The following is a 23,051-nucleotide window of genomic DNA, read 5'->3' as shown; positions in this document are numbered from 1 at the left end:
CCTCTCTCGATTTCTTTGTTTTAATTTAATTTTTGCATATTGTGGTGGGTGTGGCTCAGCAAGATACGAGAACCTGGACCCCACTAATCACACCACAAGATCTTTTGATCAGCCCTTTCTCTACCGGTCCCAGCCTTTTTTCACCTCTACCATTGTCTGTGGCAGTGGACTGTGTGGTAATGGGGATGCTTTGTAGTTTTCCTCTTTTTTTTATAAAAAAAAACATCAATAATTACAATCTACACACACACGCACGCACATATTCATACGTGGTCTACAGTCCACTGTCCTCTAAAGTCTTAGGACGATATACATTTATAATACAACCGATTTTTTAGATTAACTTTGATTTTTATTCTTATTTATAAAATTTTAAAAAAATTATTATTATTCTATATTTTCTTATGAAAAAAGACTTAGAACGAATATCTTAAACTTTTAATTTTTTTTTAATTTGATAATTGATTGAGGCCCTGTCTTCTTTATTTAGTTTTCTCACACATCATTTCTTGAAAGCAAGGCTGGCTTTAGAATTTTAGAGGTCTTAGACGATTTTTTTTATAAAGCTTCTTTTTATTATGCAATTTCAATACTCAAAGAGACATAAAATATCTCAAAATTCGTTTCATATTTAGTTCTTGAATTTCAACAATCATTAAGAAAATCTTAAAAATTCTTTTAAAAACCTAAAAAATAATAAAATAGATATCTTTTTTACTTTCATTAGAACCATTACAAGAATAAACAGACAAATAAAGAAGAAAACCACTATTTTAATATAGAATATTTAGAATTGCAACACATAAAAAGTTGAGAAGGTGAATTGATGATCAAATAATGGATATAGACTTTATATTTCAAGAAAATAATTTTTTTCTTTTTAAACGAACTAATGAATGTAATGAACCTAATATTATCTACATCAAGAAATCATTTTCATCTATTAAATTGACATTATAAGGTTTTTGATAGAAATTAAAAAGAATATTAAAAGTCAAAAAATTTAATGTTAAATAATTAAGTTTTATTTACATTTTCAATTTTTTTCTTGAAAAGACTAATAATGAATGAATTAATAGTTAGACAATGTTATTAATTATATTTTTTTTAACACTAAATTCAACAAATATAGTTTAACCTTTCTTAAAATAGTAATTAAAAAATTATTAATTAAAAAATTATTAAATAAATACTAAAAAAAATCCTTTTCAAAATGTGAGATGTTAAATACTCAAAGCCACAACTGCTTGAGAGCGTCCAGTTATGTAGACATTTTTAGCAGCGGTGCCTTTCAAAATTAGTAGAACCTCATCAGCGTCATCATTTTTTCCATTCTTTTTTTTTTTTTTTTTTTAATGAACACCACCAAACACCAATGCTCATAAATAAAGCACTTCCAAGAGTGATTGTTTTATTTCGTTTGACGATTCTGTGTGCTATTTGGTCTGTTACGTAAAATCAGAAAGCTGATTAGCAAGCACGTGTTGTTATTTGCTCGGCTTGCTTGTCAACCTTTTTCTGTCCAAATAAAATTGAATTTTAAATTTATAGTGACGGTCGCTGCTGGGCCCGCACTCAGCACCTTGTTTCCTTTTGTCTTGTTGCGCCTTTGTCTTCATACGGACCCTTTTCAATTTAAAAAATGTTGACATCCTAATTTGTATGGCCAGCTTGACATACACGATATCGTGCGGCGGCGGCTAATATTCCAATGGCTATAATTCTCATTGTGATTCCGTTTCATGGTCCATCAAAATTTCACTAATGGAGATAAAAGGAGCACTTTATTCTTGTTCATTTCTTTCTGACTCCTTCCCGTTTCGTTCAACAATTGTAAGCATTTATAGTGATAACACAACGTCATTTGTATGTATCCCATTAATGGGCTGGAGTTGACAATTTGAATAACGATTCATGCAAGTATATATGATGCGTGCTAGTGAAGATTTATGGGTGACAAAAAATTATTAGATTGTCTTTGTCAAATGAATCTCAGTACCATCATTATTAAGGACGTGGGCTGAAACCAACCATTGAAAAGGAATTCAAGAAATTTAAATAAAAAAATTGTGATTTATTACCAATCCAAACAATTAATTGTGCCGAGTATGCGGACTGGATCACTGAAAGCGAAAGGCCACCTACGTCTCACGTATTTCACATGATCAGATAAGGAATAAAAAAATCGTGATTTACTCCTATCATCACCAAACACTGCAAATAAGATTAGCCACGGGCCAATCATTAATATCTCCATGCCAATATTAATTAGAGTGATTTTAGAATAAGCTGAAACTGACTTGAGTTTTTTTCATCGAACTTGGTTCTGCCATGTGCTTCGAGATTTTTCATAACGAGAAAATTACTTGGATTCCTCGTCACAATAGGATAGGTTGAGTTCGTCAAACAATAATAATAAGTTGAGAAACCTATATATCCGAAGAATTATTAGCCGTTCAATCAAAATTTACACGAACCTTAGTTTGTGAAAGTCAAAATTTCTAATGGAACAGTGTCTTGTAAGGAAGATAAAAAGCTCGGGTAGATCTCACGTATGGCAATGCCAAGATCTATCTCGGATTATTTCTTTTATTCGGACTTAAAAATCTAAATTTTATGTTTTATATGTTGGAATATTTTACTGTGGCCCACGTGCCATATTATTAAATTAGTAATAGTTTAGAACTTAAAATTTTTAATTTTTTGCGTTGAGATGTGATTAAGAAAATTTGTTATGGATCAAAGTATATCAAAAACCATGATATTTTATGATATTAGGGATTAAAGTTTGTGTAAATTAGTGTTTATTTACTTTATGGGAATTGTAAAAAAAAAAAAAAAAATCAACGATTGGTATCAGAGCCAAGTTTGAAAATTCATGATTTTCCATTAAGATTTATAATAACCCTCTCATAATTTCAATTATCCTTATAGATATGTGATAATTTGAATTATTATTTTATATATACATAATGTAGAAAGAAAATGATTGGCGTAGACATTTTTGTATATAAATTTTGTTATAAAAACATTAAAGAAAAAAAAAACTGTTGGCGGCGCAACACATAAAGGTGAACTAGGTTTTTTCTTTTGAGTATTTTCATTGGACACCCTAAGGTTTCTTTGGTTTATGTGATTATCCAAAGTTTAAAATCTTGTTGCATTTAAGTCCAACAAAATTATAGACAGTAAGATTTTATATTATTCATTATAACGAACTTTCTTAGTTTATTTTATAAATAAAATAAAATAAAAATAATACAACGGTGGCCGCCGCAGCGCCACTAGTAACCGCCGATCACCACGAACCATTGCTAGCAACACATTCCAATTTCTTTGACTTCAGTTTTAGTATCATTAAAATCAACATTGTTGGAGCTACATAAATTGGATTCCAATTATTACCAAGGATACTGAAATAGACTTGAACCGTTGAACAGATGCATAAATTCGACTGCCGGTGGCGCTGATGATGATTGGCGTGGGCAAGTGTGGTGATTAGGAGGTGGCTGCTCTTGAGCATTAATTTTTAATTTAATAAATAATATAAAAAAACTTAGTTAAAAAAAAGTAATGTAATATAAATCGAAGGTTAATGCAATGCCGCTTATACCAGTGGCGATGGGAGTGCGAGTTTATCCAATGAAGTAAAACCTGCATAAATTTAAAAATTAATGCCGTGGAATCCCTTTGTTTGTTCCAAATATGAGATTGCGTTAAATTTATGACTATTTTAACGTTGTGCTGCAGTGCAATGTTCCAATTGCCAAACACGCCTAAGTTTCCTTATTGTTTGAGAGGTTTCTTTTTACAGGTCATAGATAGGCCCCAAGCTCTTCGAAGCGGACCCTCCACTAAAACCGAACTCAAGCAGACCTCTCGGTCTCAGAAGTCTAAAGACTACATCTTTAAACACCCCGCTAAAATCCTGATCACAACCTTTTTAATTTATTTCTTCAAATACTTCAATTTAATATATAAAATACAAACTCATAAATTAACCATCTTTCCATAAAATTTAGCTCTAAAAAAATATTTCTTTAAGATTTTTATTTATAAGATATATACAAATCATAAATTCTTAAATTATTTTCTTCTTATTATAGAAAATTTTCTATAACTTAATAATGTCGAGATCATACAAATAATAATTAATCAATAAATTAGTAGATTATTAATTTATAAAGTGTATATACAATTCAATGAACATACATTTAATCAACCAAAATATATTGTATTCTACCAATCTAATCAATTAAAATTGAAGTAATCTACTAAATATAAATTAAATTAACAAAAAATTTGAATTCTTATAATTTCAAAATTCAAGCCCAAAACTTCTAACTTCTAGAAGCAATAAACAAAATTACAGATGAGGTCTAATTATATTTAAATTTCAATATTAAAGATAAGTAACAATAGAGAGTCATATTATTTAATAAAATATCATAATAATTATATTTGTAATTTCAATAAATTATTAATATATGATATGATTGGGACCACATAATTGTATAAGGATTCCTATAAAAAACTATTATCTTATTAGTTTATAAAAATTATTAATTACTAAATATAAATTAAATTAACAAAAAAAATTGAATTCTTATAATTTCATAATTCAAGCCCATAACTTCTAGTTTCTTGTAGCAATAAGAAAAATTAGAGATGACATCTAATTACATTTAAATTTTTTTAAAAAAGATAAGTAACAATAGAGTCATATTATCTAATAAAATATCATATCATTTATATTTGTAATTTCAATAAATTATTAATATATGATATGATTGGGACCGCATAATTGTATAAGGATTTTTAGAAAAATATTATCTTATTAATTTATTCCTTTGGCTCAAGTTGGGACTGCAAAAAGCTAGTATATAATAGAGGCTATTAATTTATCACGTATTAAATTATAAAGGTTTTATTGTATATAATCTCTATCTTTGTAATTCCAAATTTTTATAATTTTTTCAAAAATAAATATTTATAGTTAAAATTATAAAATATAGATACAAATTATAAAATAGGATAAGTGTAAAACTTTTGTTAAAAAATTGATTTATTATTTAATTTTAAATTTTCTTTTAAAATGTCATTGGTTATTCACGGAATTTTAAAAGTACTTTTGAGGGATGTTAAGAGTATTCCACCGCCTTATCTACGGACCGCGATGATTCAGATATCATCAAATCAGAGTTCAGAGGCTAAAGCAATACAATCCGACGGCCAGAACTAAAGATTCCATGCGGCTGTCATATATCAAACCGCATGTAATTCATGCCATTCAAATATCAAAGGATTTTATCTATACACACTAATTTTTAAGTCTTAATAAAAACTGAGCGGAGATAAAACACAACTGAAAACCAAATTCATTTCAATGGAAGCGGGAACTATCTTCTACAGCGCCATTCCATGGAAACCCAAACAACCATTCCCTCGTAATCCTTCCAGTTTTCCGCGCTTCATTAGGGCCTCCGCAAGTTCACAATCTCAGGTTCCGATAATTCTTCATATTTATTTTCTATCCCCATGTGTTGTTGAAATTGAATTGTCAACACAATTTTTCATTTTTCATTTTTTTTGGGGACAAAAAGGGAGGTTACAGAGGACCGAAGCCGAGTCAAGACTTGGTGGCAGACTGGGTAATGAACAACGACGACGCCGTTCGGAGCTTGCCCATTTATGTTGGAGGTGCGTCGCTGTTGGCTGTGCTCTTTAACCGCACCGTTTCGGGCATAGCTCCAGTTGCCGATGCCAGTAGGTAACATTGTTCCTCAATTCAGCTTGTTGTTTTATGCTAATCTTATACTGTGCAGGAAAATATTATTTGAATTAATGTTGTTAACTTTTTAGCGTTCAATTTCCATACAGGAGATTTATCTAGAGTTCTTTTGAGCTCATTCATTTGATTGAACTTATTTAAGTTTGTGTTCTCTGCAGTTCGCAATCCAGAGCTGATCTATTGGCTATTTCGTTAGCCGTGACCAGTATTTTAACTGGTTTAGTATGGTTATCCATTCGGCCAAAGTCCATCACTGTGGTGAGAGCCTCACTTATGGTTTTCAGTCTTTCCCTAGCACACACGCACATTGTAGCACATATAGAGACATTCAGTAGATAACTTCAGGTTTTTTGGTTTTTTCCACCTAGAAATTACTAGAATGAATGCAGAATTCTTTTAGTTTGTTTCAGGTGAATCCCAAGGGTGTGGAATGTCAGATGATATGCTCTTATCTTCCTGACTCTGTAGTTTCCGAGTTATTATGGTACTACAATCTGTTTTTAGTTTCTATTTCGACCATCTTGATTAATAGTTTCCCATGCTGCATTGTAAGTTGCATGCATTCATATGAAAATGACATAATCATTATCTTGATAGTAGTTTTGACTTAGAATGATTTGCCCCTGATTTGGATTTTTTTAAACTTACATTTTTTTTCAAAAGATTTCAACAAGACATTTTAGCACTAGAATATAGATATGCAGGAGGTGCCTGTTGCTGGAATTGGTAAGAAAATCAGTAATATAAATTTGGAAGTCTTTATTTATTTAATTACATATTAATGTTTTCAATGATCCGGGAGTTGTTTTGCTTCATTTGTTTTACATTAGCCATTAATTGTTGCTTTTCTGCTTATTCTCAGGGCTTGGGAATCCCTGTCAGCTGTGACATGCTGCAGGTCACTGGTTGTTGTTTATGATGGCATTTGCCTCCTCCAAATTGGCATGGCAGCTGAATCCGGCAACAGTGGTGAAGCAGTGATAGTGGATGCTAGTAAATTGACGCAAGGATCAGTTTATCTGGGTGTTATGAGATCTAAAGCGCGTTAAGTAACTTCATATGAAGAGTCAATATCTTTTTGTTTTCAAACATTTTGCTATGTTATGATTTTTAGAAGATGCATAATAGAGAAGTTAACCCATTGATTTGGACATCTTTGACAAATCTCTTGCAGAGAGGTACTTAGCCAACTTATTACTTTATCCTGGGAGGTCAGAGCTACCTTTTCTGCCTTCAAATACACAGGTACATACTGGAGAATTAATATTCTTAACATGCAGCTTCATAACTTGGTCATACTGTTAGTTAATCTTTTAATTGAAAAAAATTGAAGGAAAAGTATAATGGAAAACATATCAGAAAATTCACATTTTCAATATGAATTTTGCGCGTACCCTTTTGACCAAAATTTCCATGAAAAGTTATCAAGGTTGTTCTTCCTTCTATAAATTAGAAATGTCATGGGTTTTTCCCCAAATGAGCTACAACTGAATTTTGATGCCCTAATTTCTTAGCGATGACCTACAACTTGCATCCTTAACTCTTTTAAAGTAAATAGGTACTAGGTCAAGGTTTGATGCCAACTCTTGTGTTTCTTGTATCCTTTTTAAGTAAGTACTGATTTCAACAATTTGAACCAAAGAATCTTTCCATTTTCATTATTGATTTATAGCTTTCTTATCATTTAAATGCAATGAGTTTGGTTAGGTGCATAGAAATTATTAGCACAGCTTCAAATTTTCTTTAGTTTTCGTTTTGTATGCTTCCATTTTCCTGGACAGGCTAGCCTTAAATATCATGGATTAGAAATGAGCTTATTAGAATTCTAATGTCTCTCTGATGAGTAAATGCAATGCAAAATCCTTCTTTATCGTTATCAGTTTAAAAAAAAAAAATCTTTTATATTTGTGTTATCCTCTCAAGTATGACTTTCATTTATTGCTATGCAACTCAAAGATAAAATTGCTCATCTTCTGAAGTATGACTTTCCTTTATAGCTATGCAACTCAAAGATAAAATTGCTCCCCATAGCAAACAGTTGTAGATATATAAAAGGGATAAACTAAAGATATTGAAAAAATAAAAAAGAAATAAAGTAACTATTACTGAAGCAATAATTGCTTTGTTAGGCAGTGATCTTGCAGCCACTTGGAGACAAAGGAATTGCAATAATTGGTGGAGACACCATCAGGGGTTTCACGACCTCTGACCAGGTGCTTACTTATCTAACTCTAAATTTTCAGCGGTATCACCTCATCGAGTCAGATTACTTTTATGAGATATACATACATACATATATACATACATAAATACACACACACACACACACACACACAAATTTCAGTTTCATCTTTTTTGTTCATGAGTTGTTGAAGCATGATCTTTAGCATGCATCATGGCTAAGTTATTCTTTTTCATGTCTATAGAACCAACAAGATATTGTTTCCATTTCCATTCTTATATTGTGTTGAAATCTTGTCCATAGTATATCGATTACTTGATGGCTGATCGTTGGGCTTTTTAATTTTATTTTTTATAATTTATTTTTCATGCTTTTGAGAGATTTCAGCCTTTACATGTTTTAAATTTTCTTGTATGATGTCAATCCTCATGCCCTACATGTGAATCAAACTTATTGTGGTATCCTGCCTTTTTGTCTTTGCTACATGAGGTAACCATCTCTAACTAACTTTTGTGTTGGGTGGAAGAATCATTGATTGTTGTTTAGCTATCATTGTTGATCAAACAATTTTCACAATTAACTGGGCACAGGATCTGTTTCTTTTTTTCTTTTTTTTTTTGGGGTTATTAGGGTCAATAGATAATTGCTCAGTCTTTGCCCCATATTCTTATATTTGATCTTCGACTTTCAGTCGTGGATTGCATTTATCGGAGAGAAGCTGGATGCCACACTTGCAAAATACTCAAATATAGTCCCTTCAATGGTGCAAGAAGGCATTTGAAACCAATCAGAATAAAATGAGTCACATTTGCACAACATTTGTTGTAGCTTAATGACAGGTATTTTCCATTCTCTTGAATTATAATATTCTTGATGTTCAGTTCCCTATTATCTTCCCTTCTCCCTCTCCTTTCCTTTTCTTAAGGTTATTGGATCTCAAATCTCTGCAAGCATCATCAGTTCATATTGGGAGCAATAAACCCAACGAAAAATGTCTTTTCTTTACATCTCTCCTCTTCTAGATGATTCTGATTATCTGATGTGCAATATGTCATCTTATGATTGCCTCTGGTTTATATTTTTCCACTCAAGTTCCTATCTGCTAATCTGATTACTATTAGTGGTTCATTTTCTGGCCCATGAATTTGTTATTGTAGCTTTCTAGACATCTTCTGGAGCTGTTTGGCATTGCATCTAAGGTTCTCTCTCTCTCTAAATTTTAAAATTTTGTGCTTGTTTTTATCTGTAATCTAGGTTTCTTATCAGCCATTCCTTCAATTGGAGAAGAAAGGATATAAAGATCAAGATTATTTACTGCTAGACCTGATTATTAGTCATGTAATTGCGGTTCAAATAAATTGTTTCATTGGTTCTAATGTTATCCACTGACTACATTCTTGTAGAGTTGTATTAATTCAATGCGCTTTCAGTGCTAATGATAACTTATGAAAATATGGTTGACTGAGGGAAGTTTTTTTTTTTTTTGGGAAATGATTAAGCTTCTCTGTTAACAGCACCTAACCCCTATATTGGTTTGTTGTTTTCAATAGTTTTTATAGTTTGACTGGCCATCCATCAGAAAACCAGCAGGGCAATAAGGATATCTGATTTAATCTGCGAGTGAGAGAATGTACCTAGATGTTTGTTTCTGGCTTTCGTTTTCAGAGTTACATCTATCATGCTTTGCTGCATTTTAACTTGCTAAATGATCTGTGTTGGTTATTCCTTGTTGTTCTGTCATAAGATTTGCAGAAACTATTGAGAGAATTTTGAAGCCCATAAATAATCCTCAATATGTTAACAGAAATCACAACCACAGGGGGGGAAAAAAATCATTTCTTGCTGTCACAAAATTTACAGGCGTGTAAGAGGAACTGTATATTCAAATACACCTAATTCTATAGAACCCAAAACATGAGATATTGAGATACAAATTGTTACAAAAGAGATTTAAAAAAAAAATGAAAGAATGAATAGCTGCTTATGAGATTACATAGGCACAAATCTGCAAGGACCCCAACTGTAATTCATGCACGTAGATGCCTTTCCCAGGGCAACGATTCAGTGGCAGGATCAGCAAAGGTAGACAAAACAAAGTCCCTGAGGCCAGTGTCCCAAACCTCACAGAACTGCAATCGCCAATTTGGCGGCTCAATGGCCTCGGTCCCTAGGCCAGGTGCTCTGTCCTTTGACCCTGTGTTTTGGTTCTCTTGCCAGTCAACAACGTAGGTGGCGACCCTTCTAAAGAACTTGGCTCTAAATGTTTCCCACACCTGGTATTTGTAGTGGTTTATTACGGCAATGTTTTCAGGCATATTCAGGTATCTATATCCTGCCTTAAGCCGAAAATGATGGACCACATTGAGCAGGGAACCGTTGAGCAAGTCTGGTCGCACGATAGACTTGTGCCGTTCAGGGCTTTGAAGCCGGCAAGTGTAACCCACGGTCACCCCTTGTGCTGGATGAGAGCTCAACCCAGATGGACCAAAGCTATGACAAGAAGTCCTAATCTCTGCAACTGTCTTCGAGGATGAGAAATTAGCAACCAGAGAGCGCAGAGAATTTTCACCAAGAAGACCCAATCGATGGTCACGAGGGAAGTAGAAGAACTCATCCACATCAAAGAATCCTACCCACTTGCATTCATTTCTTGCTGTTAAAGCACAGTGCGAAAAACCTGCTTCCTGGGTTTTAATCCACGGCCAATTGTGCCTACTAACATTGTAGTTCTCCAAGTTGAGCTCTTCAATTACTTTTTCAATCCCGTCATCACTATTGTTATCATAGATGAACCAGCGTTCAACACCAAGCCAGGCATGATACATGATCCATTCTCTTATTGAAGACGCCTGATTCCACAGCATGGTACACACACAGAGCTCAAATTTCCCTCCACCCTTTCTCTTCTTATGGGACTTGGAATTGTGAATTCTAGCCACAGAAGGCATAGACACATAATCTCTAGACAATCTCTGGTTCTTCCCTTGGATATGGTATCTGGAATTGCGAATTCCAGCCACAGAAGTAACGGGCTTACGATCATCTAGAGCTTTATCATTAACATTAACGACTGCAACTCGAATCCCCTTAGCCTTATTGGGATTTTTACTTATACTCCTGGGTAACAAGCACCTAACAACTTCTTGTGCAGCGGCAACTGCTTCTGTAACAAATGCAAAACCTTCATCTTTCTCCCAATGTCCTAATCCAAACTGGCATCTGAAAAGGGTATGATCCGATTCTCTATGGGGACGAAGATTCAATCCTTTGACAAAAACAACCGCTGTTTTGCCATCCAATACAGCTGCATAAGCCATTTTGTCCCAAAAATGAACCGTCTCCGTCCGATTATTGTTCATCAAAGACAAATAATTCTCAGCAGGAGCATCCCTACGCAGCCGCAAGTCGACGACGGCTGAATAATTCACAGGCGGAAGTGGGCACCTCGCAATCCATCTAAACTCATCGTACTCATCAACAGAAAACACAGGCTGCATACGCACGTCAGCCGCCTCTTCAATTCTCGTAGCAGAATCATTCAAGAGCTTGTAGTAAACACAATCCAAAGACTCGGTTTGGTCAACTTTATTAGAGACCATTAACAACAAATGGTCAGGGAACAAGACTCGCTCCTCAATCTTTAAAGTAAAAGACTTGAATGTAAGCCTAAAGGAATCTTGAATTGAGTTACTCGACAAGAGCGAGAGACTTGAGACACTCAAAACCGGCTTAAACGACACAGGACGAATAGGTAACCGATCCGAAGACAAGAAGAGCAAAAAAACAAGGAAACACAGGCACAAGATTACAGACCTTCCAGACAAGTACTGCGCGCGTGAGTATGGTCTGTACACACGCTTTCGCTTCCGCCTCTGCTCAGAATCCATCGCTTTTCTTCTTCTACTTCTTCTTGGAACAGAAAGTGTGAGCTTGGGATTTGGTTAGATCTGGTGTGAGAAGAATGAGCACAGATCTGGTACCGACAACGTCTTTTTATGAGCTAAAACGAGCTTCTTTCAATTTTGAGTGACTTGTCTTTTTTATTTATTTATTGTTTTTATTTTTGGCCTGAAGAATATGCTTGGAAAGGCATCGAACCACGTTTGTGGCTGCCGTCGATGGGCTGACCAGTGACCACTGATCTGGGAGAGGTAGCATTGGCAGCTACCGTTGGGTCTTATTCCATTATGTTGATTAATTATTATCAATAATAACAATTAAAAAAAATGAAAAGAATTAGGTAAAAGTGAATGAATTACTAGATAAATTAATTAAAAAAAAAAAGGAGAGAGGTGAGCAGATGAGGCTCTGAGTACATTGATTATGTTTTTTAGAGTATGGTTATGGAAGGTGACGTGAGGTGGACTTTTTGATTGATAGGGGAACTGCGCTTGCGTTGCGTGGGCGAGACACTTGGAATTATTTTTGTAGAGCTTATTGGAAAGCTACGTCCATGGTTGGCTGGCCTTTCTTTTTTATTATCACGGTATAAACTATGTCGATGCCATTTGGAGAGATTAAAAGAGACATTTTATCTCGTCCTTTGAGATTATCATAAATCCAGGTGATGGGATGAGCAATCCACTTTGATTTTTGCTCCTTTCATGATTTTGCTCTCGCTATCGCTTTTGCTTTTACTTCTTTTTTCTTTTTTTTTTTTGGCCTTTCCCCTTATTTTTGAAGGGTATTACAATTGAATAATTAATATTTCATTTAAAAAAACTTATAACATGACGTTTGATGTTCATTCATCAATTAGTTTGATACTTATTAATTTCATGCTATGTCTTGCATCTCAAATTTAAAAATTTATAATTATTAACTTTTTTTTTAATGCGATTATAATTATTACTACTTTGTTATATATAGAAAGGAAGTTGTAATGATAACTTGTTCATTTCAAGTGGAGACATGTATCTCGAAGTGAGGTTGGAGGCTTAACTTTCACTCAAAGAATGAGGGTTAATTAATTTATATGGAACCAAGGGTTTTTTTATGCATTTACGATGGAAGTTTATTTAGAAAGTCACAAACAACAAAATGCAGATAAAGAGTATGCAACTTCTAGTTCCCGTTTCTTTATATTATGACTTATTGTATTATAAAAATTCACCTAGCTATAACAACCAAGTCAATAAAATTCTTTAGGTCATGCCCACTCCACTTGACGTTTTATAGTTAAATAATAATTATTATAAAACTAAAACAAGGAGCTTTAGAAGCTGCAGGGGGGATAAGGTGGGTTTCTTTTTTGTTTTTTTTTGTTTTTTTAAAATTATGATTAAAAACAATTTTTTATTTGTCAATTGTTGTTTGCGTGCATGCATACAAATACATACAAAACATTGATGTAAACTGATGCTTCGATATGGCAATATGTGTCTGAACTGCAAGTGTTATGATATCAATATATCATCGAAATTGTGAAAATGATAAACCAGCCAAAACTTGTTCGATTTAATTTTAACTGTGTGTTTACCTAATGAAAGATAAAATAAAAAGAGGGAAAAGACATACACGATGTAGCTCAAGCAAGACTTTACCAATAAATTCTTTCCAGGTGTACACAGAACAACTCAGCCTATATTTAAGGAAAGAATATTTTGCGTGCATGAGAATTATTGATTGATTTTTTTTTAATTTTTCGTTTTTTTATTGCGGAGGCGACAAATGGCAAGCATTTTGTAGTTTGAATCATAGCGACCAATACCGTGTAAAGTTCGCATTAAGCTCTCTTTTTTGTTTCTTTTCCAAAAAAAAAAAAAAAAAGAAAGAAAGAAAATGCCCCGGATAAACAATAATACATGCGCTCTCAAGAATAAGGAATCTAACAGGCTTTTTTTTTTTTTGTCTATTTTAATTATATGCCTGTATAGAAGTTCCAGTAATACATATTTTAAAATCATAAAGATTATTTAAAGTTGGAAAAAGTCAAAACACATAAGATAAAGTTTGCATCCCAAATATTGCAACACTTGACAACTCATTCATTAGTATTATAAAATTATTTCATTAATATAAGTTTTTTATCATAACTTTGTAAGTATATTCATGGTGTTCTTATTCTTGTAAACACATATTATTTACCCATTAAAAAATGGTATTGTAATTTTGGAATACCGTAGACTATAGTTAATTAGAGGTTGGAAACATAACTACCTGGGAACTTATTATCTCCCAGTAATATTGAAGCATGAGACTACAGTTTACGGCTCATAATAATATAAATTAAATCTTTTGCATTATTTATTTTTAAAGATCAATGATGGTATCGGTGTCATACTAAGGTATAGTGTGATGAACGTGGTTGTATGGCTTGTCTATTTATGTGTATGATGAAACGAAAGTATTGAAATTGAAAAGATAGAGAAAAATAAATTTATGAATAGTCTAAAATTTTATTAATGAAAAGTCTAACACAATTCACATTTTGGACCTCTTTTATACTAATCTTAAATATTATGAATTTATCAAAATAGCTAGACTATGAATTTATTATATAATAAAATTCTCCTAATTGAAATAAGAAAAAAAAAATGGGACTTAATTATGATGTTTAAAGAAAAAGATAAAATTTTTAAAAATAATAAATAAAATAAGAAAAAAAATCTTATACTTATAAAACGAACTTGAAAGGGAAAAAAAAAAAAAATCAACCAAACCACGAGGCACTATAGATAAAGCACCATTGAGTTACTTTTTTGTCAAGTCACGTGCTTTGAAGTAATAAATTATATGGGGGATTGCCAATTTCCCCCCTACATTAATCAACATATATTTTTTTTTCCCATACTGTTTTTATAATAGTCAAAAACCCCCTGACAATATAAGTTTACAATATTATCCTTATTTTCAACTACTCTTTTATTTATATTTATTATAAATTAAATAAATCACATGAATAGAAACTAAATAAAAAATTAAGCATTAAAAAAAAAGAAATATATGTTTTGATATGAGAAAAAAATTAATAATAATTTTTTTTTCTTGTACTTATTTATTTTGTGAAAATTTTCTTATAATAAATATATAAGAAAGTTATTATAAAATGATAAAAAAAATTATTATAATAAACTTTGAATGACAAATAAAAATTTATTATAAGATAAATAATAAAATATTTTGCCTATACTTTTTACATTTAATTTTAAAATATTACAAAATATTTATTATAAGAAAATATTCACAAAATAAATAATTACAAAAAAAATTATTATTACTTTTTTTTCTCATATCAAAATATATATTTCTTGTTTTTAATACTTAATTTTTTATTTAATTTTTATTCATGTAATTTATTTAATTTATAATAAATGTAAATAAAAGAGTAATTAAAAATAAGGATAATATTGTAAACTTATGCTGTCATGGAGATTTTTGGCCATTATAAAAATAACGGAGGGGTAAATGGTATATGTTGATTTCTGTAAGGAAAAAAGTGACAATCCCCCTATTATATATTCAAATGAACACATGTAGCTCAAATTATACCTAAAACAAGAAATATTATGTTCATCTTACACCATCGTCCTAAACCAGGATATGTCCCCATCAAATTTTTAAACACGAAGAGGAGGAATTTCGACCCCACTAGTGGCGGCCTTTTATTAACCAAGAAGGCATGATGCAGTGTGTCCAAGCCCTACAATTTTGCATGCTCCGTTAAAGAATCAAATGCAAGCTTCTTTTCCCTTGTTGGTGTAGTTTTGGGTCTGGCCCAATAGACTAGATTTTTAGCAAAATTAACCGCCTACGAGGCACAGGGTTTTTGTTTTGCTGCAAGAGCAAGACCAAATAAAGCATCTCATATTTATTCTTCTTTATTTATATATGTCCTCGTCACAGCTGGAGTTCGGTTTTTGACCCAGCATTAAGCAGGCAAAGTGTTTGCAAAACCCTCCACCATTTTTAAGTCCACGTCACTCAGGATAGGGATGGCAATGGTACCCTCAAATCCACCCAAACCCGCTAGTTGTAGGTAATTTTATGGGTTGTGGGTGTATTTGTTATTACAAATCAAAACTCGCATTAAGTTACGGGTGAAATTAGTATTTGTAAAATATTCGGTAAATACCAGCATGAGTATCCGTTAAACTCGTAATTTTTTTCAAATATTTTTAAAGTTTTAATTTAAAAATATTTAAACCTAATTACCTAAAAATATAAACACTTGATGTGTGTCTAACCGCCTACGCCTTAAATAGTAAAGTCCTAACCTAAACCGATCTCTCATCTCTATGACTTCACTTCTATCAAGAGTAAAGCCCTTCCTACCATCTTTTATAACGCTTCTAATTTTTATGCATTGTGGTCATGGAAGGTATTGTTATCATTATGTGCTGCTATTAATCTATTATTTTCATCAACTTTTTGGTATTTGATTACATTTGAAAATTGTGTGATTGATATATGCATAGTTATAGATTCAGCTTGTTTAAAATCAGCATGCATAATTTTGTATTTTCTGCTAGCTTAATATGTTAATTTGATATGATTTAAAATCAGTTATAAATTAAAATGTTAATTTTGATATGATTTAATTCAGCTTGTTTCAAATGTGGGAACCTGCAAAAAATCTGTTGGGTACTATTATAGATTTGGTAATTATCTAAACCCACAGAGGGTAGGTTTTCTTAAAAAATTAAAATGCACAGCGGGTTGCGGATAGGGTTTAGTAATTTAAATTTTGTGCGAGTGTGGGTTTGGTAATGGCAAACCCGTAGTAGGCAGTGCCCATTGCCATCCCTACTCAGAAATGGTAAAGATGAAGTAGTAGTAGATCAATCTTAACCTATTATTGCTATATTTACTTACTATAAAGGGAGTGAGGAGTGTTGTCTATTGATTCCTCAAACTCCATTGTTTACTTATATATTTTATAAAAGGGATGGGAGTGGATACCCTTGTTTTATTAAATTTAATATAATTATATTTAATAAAAAATAAATAATATCATATTTATTTATATAAAATTATTATATTATTTTATGAATTACATTTATTAAAAATAATAATATTAAACTTATTTAAAAATAATGGTATTATATTTTATAATAATAATAAATAGTTTATTCTAAGAAAATATTAATCTTGCAATATATTATTAATAATAATGTTCATTTGTGTTGCTCTTGTTAATAATTTTTAATTTACATAATTAAAATTAAAATTAATAAAAAAATTATAATTTACATAATTAAAATTAAAATTAATAAAAAATTATAATTTACATAATTAAGAGTACTAATTATTATTAATTTACCAATATAATAAAATAAATATTTAATTTTTTAAATATATTTTTTACTAATTTTGTAATTAAAAACTACAATTCTTTAAATAAGGATAAAATTATAATTTGAAACCATTTACTCCCAATTTAAGATAAAATAAACACATAAAATTAAATTATGATTCTGATTTCATGCTCCCATTTCAATGTAAGGGGTTGTTTGTTTTTTTGTTGAAGTTTGAATCTTAATTATTTTCAGACATTTATAGTTTTTATTTTGTTTGTTTTTTTATCACTTATATGTTATATCTGATTATAAGATGTTTAGGTCTGAACGGAAAAAGTTAAATATTCTTATTTTTATCCGATGGCAAAACATCTAAATAAAATTTTAATATTCTTTCTCATTAATACCCCTATTAAATAAATATATATTTTTTATTATATAAATTATCCTTTTATTATTTTTTTATTTATCCCTTTTTTTGTACTTGTATTCAACTATTATTATTATTTTTTTTTGTGAATGAGAATTTTAAATATTATAGAACTTTAGATGAATGTATTTTGTAATAGATCCATCTCTTTGTATTTATATTTACTATTTTTATAATAGATTTTGAATTTTATTTAATACATTAATTTTAATTCCAATGATTAAACAATTATTGATTGACTTATATGATTAACAAGAAAAAGTATCAATATATTATACTAAAAATAACATTATAAGTATCATTTATCAATGTAAAAAATTACGTGTGTTTGATATATATTTTACTTTTCATGCTTGTTAAGGTAAAAATTATCAACTTTTTTTTAACTAATTAAGTAATTTATTTATAACTTGTCACGTGTTTAATCAATAAATATAAGTATTGTTAATATTTAAGAGGTTATATATATCAAAATATCATATTGCAAATTTTTTTTTTGAAAAACAAACAAGTTAACACTTATATTCAAATATTGAAAAAAAAATATCAGATATATATATTTAGACATATTCAAATTTCAGCCAAATTCATACTTATTCAGACGTCAGACAAAAAAACAAACATTATCTAAGAAAACAATCTACTCCCACTCCCGCTCTATACTCTCAATTCTAAGATTCTCAATCCAATCTAAAAGGTATACGCTACCTATATGCATTTGTAAGCAGTGCCACAACTTACAACTCATTAGTATCTTATTTTGACACATTAACGCAGTGGCTTGGCTTGCTGGCAATCTGTTCCTAATTAGATGTAGCATGAGAGCAAAACAGCAAAAGGAAAAGGAAAATCTTACGGTATCTTCGTGCAATCGGCATTATGACAAAATGCCCATGACCATGCGATAAGACGTGCAAATTTTGTTAGCCGTAAACAGCAAGAACCGAGAAAGAGATGGTCAAAGTCTAGCAATGACAAGGCAGAAACGATGAGTAAAATTTTCTCTGTACAGAAGGGTTGGGTCCGCAAGTAATCTACTCAAAACAAATCATATATATAGAGAATAGCTCTGCTATTTCACTTCAAAGAAATTGCCGCACATGGAGTAGGGATCTTAAATTAAAAATCCTAGCTGTATGAATAACCGAATGGCTGCTTCCAATGAGGCAACTTTACATATGAACACCTCAAATGCAGGCTTAAATACACATTCGCCTGCCACATCACATCCTTTTCTAGTTCCGCTGCTTCTTTTTTATGCCATTTTTTCAATTCTTCGCAAACCCAATTCCTGAGGTGCTTACATCTCTACTAAACAGATGTTTGAAACATATTATATTTCCACTCCATTTAAGCAGACAATCTGATCAACAAAACAGAAAACTATCACAATTTTGATCCACCATATTCTAGAGGAAAACTGAGTAATCCACAAAATTAAGATTAGGGCAGAGCATCATGAGGATATGATGGTGGTAAAATATACAATCCAAATGCATAATCCACACTCTTATTTAGCAACAAGGCTACGTGATGAAATTATTGGTATGAACTCATGAAATCGAGGTCAGCTAACAATTAAGAATTACCTTAAAAAAAAGATAAATTTGTATGTTTAATGGCAGGAAAATCAAACCAAATCAGTTATCAAACTTTCTAATTAGCAATTTGCATCCTATTAATAAATTTCTGCAAATATTGTAAATTGCTGTCGGTTAGAACAGCCTACCCTGAGAATTTTGCTGACTAAACTTTAAGGATAGAATGGTGCATAGAATACACAAGGTGCTATTATCATAAGTTTTCCAGTTACCTGCTATTTATAACTGCCGGGGCCACACAAGCAGCAGGTGAAGAAGCACCATCAAGCCGACCGGCATTGCATAATTGTAACCTCTCAACATCTTCATTGAGGTTCTTCACCTTCCTATATTGATGAAATCCAGAATTCCCCCTCAGGTCACGAACATCTGCCAAAGGATTCAGAATAATTTCACCATTACTTGGGTGCAGTAATTTTTGGTTGTCTGTCTTGTATGTTTCAGCACAGACATCTTTATCAAGTGTGTTAGATCCAGAATGAAGGGGTAGGATGTTCCCAGAAGAAGAGAACCTTGAAGTAGAAGACCGACCTTCTGCTCTCCTCCAGAACTTGGAACTCAAGAATTCTGCACCAGGTAGCTTGCAGCATGTGTTTTCTGCAGCATTGTTGTTTAGGATCCTTCCATTTGATAATGCCAAATCATATGAGATTTCATCCAGAGCCATCTCTAGGCCATGAACACGTGTCTCAAGGGAGTTCATTCCACTTTGGGAGCTCCCAATGAATCTCTACATTCAAGTAAAGAAAAAAGAGAGCATGAGTGAGAGGATCATCTTAAACTTTCAAGCACCATTATATCAACAATAAAGCATATTGTAAATCTTGAAGGCACATAGCCAAAACAGTACAAATGGAACTGTATGAGCATGAAAAATACTAACAGAATAGACCGTGAGAATTACTGAGGGAAACTTTCCAGTTTCACAAACTCAATAGGCTAAGAAATTTACCGATGACAACATGACTAAGCTGATTTCACAACCTCTAACTTGAAATTAAATTACAGAAAAGTTATGCACAGGAGAACTATGCAACCCTAACTACAATGTTATGGTCTTATTTTGCAGTTATCAGTCTTACTCTTGAAGAAAAAATGAAAAAAGAAAACAAAACTCCCAAGTCATACCTGAAGAAGGTCGAATAGACTGGACTGCTGGTTTTCAATCTGAAGAAGTTGTTCACGGATCAAAGAAAGATCCTCAGGGTCTTTTGGGTAGTCAAAATCTTCATCGATACCATTGTGGGGAACAAAATCTGACTTCTCATCATCACTGTACGGAACCACCCTCGACCCAGATTTAAAGCCACCACATTTATACATTTTGTCATCACGGATTTTGCTGTAGATTACCATTTTTTTTTCTGGCTGGCAATTTACGTTATTCTCCACCTCTCCTAGTTTTGCATCCTTTGAATCACTTGTTCTATTATGAACTTCACAAGTCCCAATAGAAGAGGGAGTACGTGGTACTGCAATTTCAACTTTCCAATCAGATGGTTTCCCGTCCGCTGATTTACATAATATTGATGCACCGGATTTCCTGTTATTACTCTTGAAAGAAATTTCAGTTTTTGATGTGGTCCCGTATGAACTATCAGATGCAGGGGACCTGCTAGTGGGAACCATTTTCTTTGGTTGAGGAGTTCTTAAACCAACATTTTGGGAACTTTTGGTGATTGAAGGAAAACATCCAGAGCTACCATTATCTGGCTCAGAAAAGAATAAATAAATAAAGGGGAGAGAAAGAATAAATAATCAAGTAATGGAGCATCATCATCGTACATTTAGAGTGAAAGCTAAAACTAAAAGAACAAAAACATCAGAAAGACAAAGGACGCAAACCCCCAACTCTTAATAAAAAATGGAGCAAATTAATTCCAAGAAAAAGATTAAAAAAATTTCTCTTGTGCAAAACATAATTCTCTGTAGCTCTGTTTTTAAACAAAATGATCAATTATAACACACCTACAAAAGCATCATTTAGTTTTACCAATTGAAAAAGATTTCGATGGGGACGGAGACGAGACCTCCTCACAAACACCAGGAACCTCCTTCCACATCTCCAAGGAACGATTCATGGTCTCTCTAACAATCTTTACCTGTATCACAGAATCTAATCAGATCCATATATTTTCAGGAGGAAATATATGTATGATACAATTTCTTGGAAATTGAACTGAAAGAATGAAATAAGAACACTAATTAAAAAATCCCTAATTCGCAATCAAACTCCCAATCATTCCCATTCCCTACCATTTTCCTATAAAATTTCTGCTTTCACTTACTGTTCTACCATTCTATCAACAAGCCAACAGAATCCAACTCAATCCATTGCATTTTTTTTTTTAATCTTTACTTATTTTGCTTTTTACCTTGTCAAATCTTCTAGTCTCCAGCGCGGCCAAACAAGACCGTTTATACTCAGTTGCCAAGTCCTTGTCGAAGACAGCCACCTTCCCCAACACTTCAGCAGCGGCCTTTCTGGTGGCCCAATCATCGCAACACAAAAACTCAACCAAACACGGCACAAGCCAATCCAAAACTCCCTTACTTCTGGCTCCACCAACTCGAACAACACTCCCAATAACACCCAACACCGCCGCTTTCGCCTTAAACCCCTCGATCCTCACTGCCTTCCCCAGCCTCGGCAACAACTTCCGCAACTGCTCCACCTCCGGATTCGGCGCCGCATCTATCGCCGCCGCCAAACACATCGCCCCGCCGACCTGCGAGTTCACATCTTGCTCAACTAGAATCAACTCAATCAACGGTTTCGACAGGACCGAAAACGACGGTTTCGTTATGTTCAATGACATGGCAGTGGTGGCCGCAACGCATGCGGATCTAACGGATGAGTCTGGATCGCGTAAACGGCAGCTGACGGTGGAGATCATTTTGGATAAGTGAGGAGAGAGAGAGTCTCCGTGCGACCGAGAAAGTAGAGTTAAGAGGTTCACACATTGCTTGCGAACAGGCGATTTTGAAGACGAGTCGGTGGTTTGTAGGCAGTTAAGGAACGAAGAGAACGAGTCTTGAGTTAGGGTCCTAGCGATGGACTCGAGCTCGGCCGTGGCTACGGGAAGTGTGTCGCGGTCTGCGAGTTTGTTGAGGCACGTGATGACTCGCTGCTTCAGGTCGTTAGTTGACGGCGGAGGTGAAGCTGAAGAGGATCGCTTTTGAGGAGACATTTTGATTATCTTTATTATTATTATTATTTTTGGGTTCAGTATTTTGGCATTGAAATGAGCCGTTTTGTTGAAGACTGAAGAGTGAAGTGAGGAGAAAAGAAGGTACGAGGGCGTTAGTTAAGCCTGAGCATCGAGATCGAGGTTTCGGGTTGGTCTCTTAAATGTTAGAGAGGGAAGGCAAGGAGTGTGGAGTTGCAAATTCGGAAATTTCAACCGCCACACCGGTTTTTTCGTCTTAGTGTAAAAAGCGCGGTTAAATCGTTGGTTTTTGAAAAAAAAAAATTTGATGAATTATTTCTGAAATATAACGAGGAACTTATGTGAAGAAGTGTCTATTAACCCCGCCAACGCAGAGTGCAGAGTACATATATGTGTGTGTATAGTGCATGTGTTTCTTAATCTTACCCATACCAATTACGTGGAAAGGGTTGCTGCCTATGACCCATTTGTGATCCTTTCTGGATTCTGGTTATCCAAACATGCTTTGCACATCCACATACAAATTCATAACATGGGCGACCACGTGCTATCAGGACACTTGTTTTTTTTTTTTTAATATTGATTACACACATATTACTAGCTATTAGAGTGGACATTATATTAATATTTATAATTAA

General features: G+C 32.8%; 3 protein-coding genes across 8 annotated transcripts; 1 reads left to right on the top strand and 2 right to left on the bottom strand.

The window, feature by feature from the left end:
- Positions 1-5,329: 5,329 nt before the first annotated feature.
- On the top strand, positions 5,330-9,443 carry LOC102610709 (protein COFACTOR ASSEMBLY OF COMPLEX C SUBUNIT B CCB4, chloroplastic). Of its 4 annotated transcripts, none has more exons than XM_025100374.2 (9): positions 5,332-5,503; positions 5,604-5,770; positions 5,950-6,049; positions 6,202-6,275; positions 6,654-6,835; positions 6,966-7,036; positions 7,921-8,004; positions 8,665-8,812; positions 9,131-9,443. In XM_025100374.2, the coding sequence occupies exons 1-8, from the start codon at positions 5,387-5,389 to the stop codon at positions 8,752-8,754; spliced, it is 885 nt and encodes a 294-aa protein (XP_024956142.1). In that variant the 5' UTR covers positions 5,332-5,386; the 3' UTR covers positions 8,755-8,812; positions 9,131-9,443. The 4 variants fall into 4 exon arrangements, with proteins under 4 accessions (XP_006483744.1, XP_024956142.1, XP_052296008.1 ...); XM_006483680.4 differs by having other exon boundaries at positions 5,333-5,503; positions 9,228-9,443; XM_006483681.4 differs by lacking the exon at positions 9,131-9,443 and having other exon boundaries at positions 5,330-5,503; positions 7,925-8,004; positions 8,665-8,733.
- Positions 9,444-9,791: 348 nt separating this feature from the next.
- On the bottom strand, positions 9,792-12,246 carry LOC102611223 (glycosyltransferase family 92 protein RCOM_0530710). Its single transcript, XM_006483682.4, has one exon. The coding sequence runs from the start codon at positions 11,858-11,860 to the stop codon at positions 10,001-10,003; it is 1,860 nt and encodes a 619-aa protein (XP_006483745.1). The 5' UTR covers positions 11,861-12,246; the 3' UTR covers positions 9,792-10,000.
- Positions 12,247-18,593: 6,347 nt separating this feature from the next.
- Positions 18,594-22,799, bottom strand: LOC102611504 (TORTIFOLIA1-like protein 4). Of its 3 annotated transcripts, XM_006483684.4 has the most exons (6): positions 21,619-22,799; positions 21,237-21,345; positions 20,372-20,952; positions 19,775-19,973; positions 19,456-19,612; positions 18,594-19,005 (listed from the first exon to the last, which is right to left on the bottom strand). In XM_006483684.4, exons 1-6 carry the CDS (start codon positions 22,432-22,434, stop codon positions 18,993-18,995), a joined length of 1,875 nt encoding a protein of 624 aa, XP_006483747.1. In that variant the 5' UTR covers positions 22,435-22,799; the 3' UTR covers positions 18,594-18,992. The 3 variants fall into 3 exon arrangements, with proteins under 3 accessions (XP_006483747.1, XP_006483746.1, XP_006483748.1); XM_006483683.4 differs by having other exon boundaries at positions 19,456-19,973; XM_006483685.4 differs by lacking the exon at positions 18,594-19,005 and having other exon boundaries at positions 19,463-19,612; positions 19,756-19,973.
- Between the last annotated feature and the right edge of the window lie 252 nt (positions 22,800-23,051).

Source organism: Citrus sinensis, chromosome 4, assembly GCF_022201045.2.
Source record: "Citrus sinensis cultivar Valencia sweet orange chromosome 4, DVS_A1.0, whole genome shotgun sequence".
Lineage (NCBI taxonomy): Eukaryota > Viridiplantae > Streptophyta > Magnoliopsida > Sapindales > Rutaceae > Citrus > Citrus sinensis.
The sequence above is the reverse complement of the archived record's forward strand: the minus strand, read 5'-3'. Positions and strand labels throughout refer to the sequence as shown.

Coding starts and splice junctions, on each gene's coding strand:
- LOC102610709 (XM_025100374.2), top strand. CDS start 5,387: ATGGAAGCGGGAACTATCTTCTACAGCGCCATTCCATGGAAACCCAAA. Junction 5,504..5,603: donor CCGCAAGTTCACAATCTCAG/GTTCCGATAATT, acceptor GGGGACAAAAAG/GGAGGTTACAGAGGACCGAA. Junction 6,276..6,653: donor GTAGTTTCCGAGTTATTATG/GTACTACAATCT, acceptor GCTTATTCTCAG/GGCTTGGGAATCCCTGTCAG.
- LOC102611504 (XM_006483683.4), bottom strand. CDS start 22,434: ATGTCTCCTCAAAAGCGATCCTCTTCAGCTTCACCTCCGCCGTCAACT. Junction 20,953..21,236: donor ATCGAAATCTTTTTCAATTG/GTAAAACTAAAT, acceptor TTTCTGAGCCAG/ATAATGGTAGCTCTGGATGT. Junction 19,974..20,371: donor GTCTATTCGACCTTCTTCAG/GTATGACTTGGG, acceptor ACTTGAATGTAG/AGATTCATTGGGAGCTCCCA.
- LOC102611223 (XM_006483682.4), bottom strand. CDS start 11,860: ATGGATTCTGAGCAGAGGCGGAAGCGAAAGCGTGTGTACAGACCATAC.